Below are 3,063 nucleotides of genomic sequence, written 5' to 3'. Positions count from 1 at the left end.
TTTGGTTTATGATGGCTTCCCAGATAACAAAATAAAACCCACACTTGTCTACTACATGCTTCTTGTCTTCTGGCCCAGTATACACTCGGTTTAATGGTGCAAATCTGGCTCACATACAGCATGACTGTAAGATGCTACTTCCACATCTAGATCAATTCTAACATACACACAAAACATGTTCTGGCTGTAAGTCAATACTGAAAGACACCAGCCCACATCTGGGCAGAGTCTAGCTGATGTCCCACTCACACCACAAGGAACAACTGAACAACTAAAAGTCCATTTTTGCAAGCCAACCAAATATATGGTAAGAAACTTTTAACCTCTAACTGTTGAGTGTGGAGTGTGAGGGAAACAAGTGAATATTAACAAGGGCCAAGAAAAAATGTCCAAGAAAAGAAACAGCAAGCAAAACAGAAAACTTGACTTAAACATTGACTGACACGTGGAGTCAATCAGGACCTCATATAACTTATTTCAACATTTATGTTAATTAACAGTAGTCATCAGTTGAAGTCAGCTGTTTAATCTGGTTTTAAAATGAGCAGAATAACAGATACAGGTTGAAATCACCACAGTTCTCTTCTCTGATTAGGTATAAAGGTATAAACTAAAAACATTGACAGTAAAGGTTTAAATTCACTTTAAACTGAAGATGCAGCTGAAGATGAGGATGTCACTGACAGCGTCCTGGCTCCACGTACTGATTACAGACCACATCCTGCCAAGTAGGAGCTCAGGTCCCGGTTCTTACAGTGAACGCGCCAGGCCACCCTGAAACCAGACAAAAGGATGTCACTCATCTCTCCACATGTGGAGCTTCGTCACAGTCTATGTAGTCACTTGATCAGGTCTTACCAGGCTCCGAGGCCGTTGGGGTCCCTGACAACACGTTTGGCACAATTGATCGCCACACTGACATCATCAGTCAGAAGCTCTGTGAGGAAATAAAAAAAAAACAAAAGTCTGGACTTCAATGGGGACTGAAGTGGACATTAAAGGAACAGCAAGTACAGCTTGAACAGAAGTGGAAAAACAAGCAAAAAAACCAAACTTTTCCTTGATACAAGGTTGTATTTGCATCTTTACTACAAAGACAACTTTGCTTTATCTTTGAGTTGTACAAGTCTTTGTCCATACTTTCTTTTTTGTCCTGTGTGGTGTCTGCAAGTGTTCTCAGGCTGCATATGGCCCCAGTCACTTCCACCAAAAATATACAGCAGCCTGTATGTAGCCTGAGAGGTGAAACCCAGGCGCCAAAAGCCCACAAAGCACCTGATGTTGCTCATTAATGTCTTTGCATTAAATTCATGGTAATAACCAAAGTTGAAAGTATCAACAGGTCCTTCTCTCATCTAGATTACAGTGGCTGGACATTTAGAGTCCACAGAGATTTTAGAAAGAAGTCCTTCCCCTCCCCAGTTTGATTTACACCAGTGCAGACAATGTGCTAGCCTAACCAACAACAGCAGCGGTTCAGTGTCTCAAGGCCACCACTCACTTTACACATGGATACTGAATTAATAAAAGTTTAAATAAGAGGATATTAATGCAAAACACTTTTTTTTCTAATTTAAGATTAGAGGAAGTCAACAGCAAACTGAAAACAAAACACATGCTATATATTCGCCTTATAAAGTTGTTGTGGCTAACATGTTAGCATACACCTATCTATTTCCATATCCAGCAATTATACACTGGAGTCATGTTTGTGTCCACCTAATGAATGTGTCCAATATCCATAATTACTGTTAATATCAGAAAACCTGTATTTTCTATTCTAGCTTTTAAGCTTGGTGTTGGATCAGGACATAAGGAGCCTGGTGACAAAAACTCTTATCACAATGTGGGCAGTAATAAAACAGGAGGAAAATGTCCCTGCGTAGATAAAGTTTTGGGTGTGTTGGTTCATCACTGACCGTTACACCTGATGTTGCATGCATTTGAAGTGGGTGTTTGGCCGTTGTCACACCACCAGCGGCTGTTGATCTGGAAGATGCCGTAGTCGGTGGATCTATCGCTGTTGTGGTTGATGGCTCTGGTGTTGTACTCTGATTCATGCTTGCTCAGGCAGACCCCTGCAGAGGAAACACAACACAATGTAGACCAGCTTAAGTGTCTCCAATGATTGTGCTAAGCTAAGCTAACCTGCTACTTAATATAGCTTCACCTTCACATTTACCTCATCTAACTATCGGCAAAGAAGTCAATAAGTATATTTCCCACAATGACAAATCTTTTAATTGATTTCCATGTTGCATTGAAAAAAATGAAAATCAATGGCTGGTTTTACAAGTGGTTAGCTAGCTACAGCATGTTATGCCAAATGTCTATGACGTAAGACTTGGTTATATTGTACTGCTGTTAAGAGATATAAATGCATGTAAATGCTCCAGATACAGTATCAGACTGACAGACTAGTACTCACAGTTGGCTAGGCTGTAGCCACGGTAACCATCCATCCCATGACTTTTCAGGATTCGGGCCCATTCACAGCGCTGGTAGACTCTAGCGCTGGCCACAGCCACAAAGAGTAGAAACACCAGACTCCTCATGATGGATTCTCTGCTGGATCAAACTGCTCCACAGCTGCTGCTGCTCACTTTCCTTTTATAGTCCAGAAGCTCGACTAAATCTGCTGTGATATTGTTGCAGCTGTTTGTTTTCAGGCTGAGCATGTTATCAGTGTGTTTATACACACTGATGTGAAGGACTGAAAAGGTAAAGTTCAGTTAGAGCTCTGGCACAACTTCAGAACCTGATTTAAGGTTCCCTGGAGAGTTTTCCTGGAAATGCCTTACTTTCAGTTTTATTCACCAGAACTAATTGTGTGTCCTTTAGGCCTGACACACATGTTGAATGCATTTCTTTCACTCTAAAACATTTGCAAAGCTGATGTTTGAATAATTTGAATTGTGCATTGCTACATGGTCTGTGTGTCATGCATTCATTCAATTATTTAAAGTTATAAGCTGTAACTTTTACACAGTCTAATAACATGTAGACCTACAGTATGTCCTATATGTTGAGTTGTGTTCTTACATTTTCCCAAATGTTTTCATT

General features: G+C 40.5%; 1 protein-coding gene across 1 annotated transcript; it reads right to left on the bottom strand.

The window, feature by feature from the left end:
- Positions 1-510: 510 nt before the first annotated feature.
- On the bottom strand, positions 511-2,617 carry lyz (lysozyme). Its single transcript, XM_022744538.1, has 4 exons — positions 2,429-2,617; positions 1,920-2,078; positions 859-937; positions 511-774 (listed from the first exon to the last, which is right to left on the bottom strand). Exons 1-4 carry the CDS (start codon positions 2,553-2,555, stop codon positions 708-710), a joined length of 432 nt encoding a protein of 143 aa, XP_022600259.1. The 5' UTR covers positions 2,556-2,617; the 3' UTR covers positions 511-707.
- Positions 2,618-3,063: the final 446 nt, after the last annotated feature.

The sequence above is a fragment of the Seriola dumerili genome, unplaced genomic scaffold, assembly GCF_002260705.1.
Source record: "Seriola dumerili isolate Sdu_G_001 unplaced genomic scaffold, Sdu_1.0 BDQW01000081.1, whole genome shotgun sequence".
NCBI lineage: Eukaryota > Metazoa > Chordata > Actinopteri > Carangiformes > Carangidae > Seriola > Seriola dumerili.
This window is presented reverse-complemented; position numbering and strand designations above follow the sequence as displayed.

Coding starts and splice junctions, on each gene's coding strand:
- lyz (XM_022744538.1), bottom strand. CDS start 2,555: ATGAGGAGTCTGGTGTTTCTACTCTTTGTGGCTGTGGCCAGCGCTAGA. Junction 938..1,919: donor ATGCAACATCAGGTGTAACG/GTCAGTGATGAA, acceptor ATTTCCTCACAG/AGCTTCTGACTGATGATGTC. Junction 775..858: donor CCCAACGGCCTCGGAGCCTG/GTAAGACCTGAT, acceptor GTCTGGTTTCAG/GGTGGCCTGGCGCGTTCACT.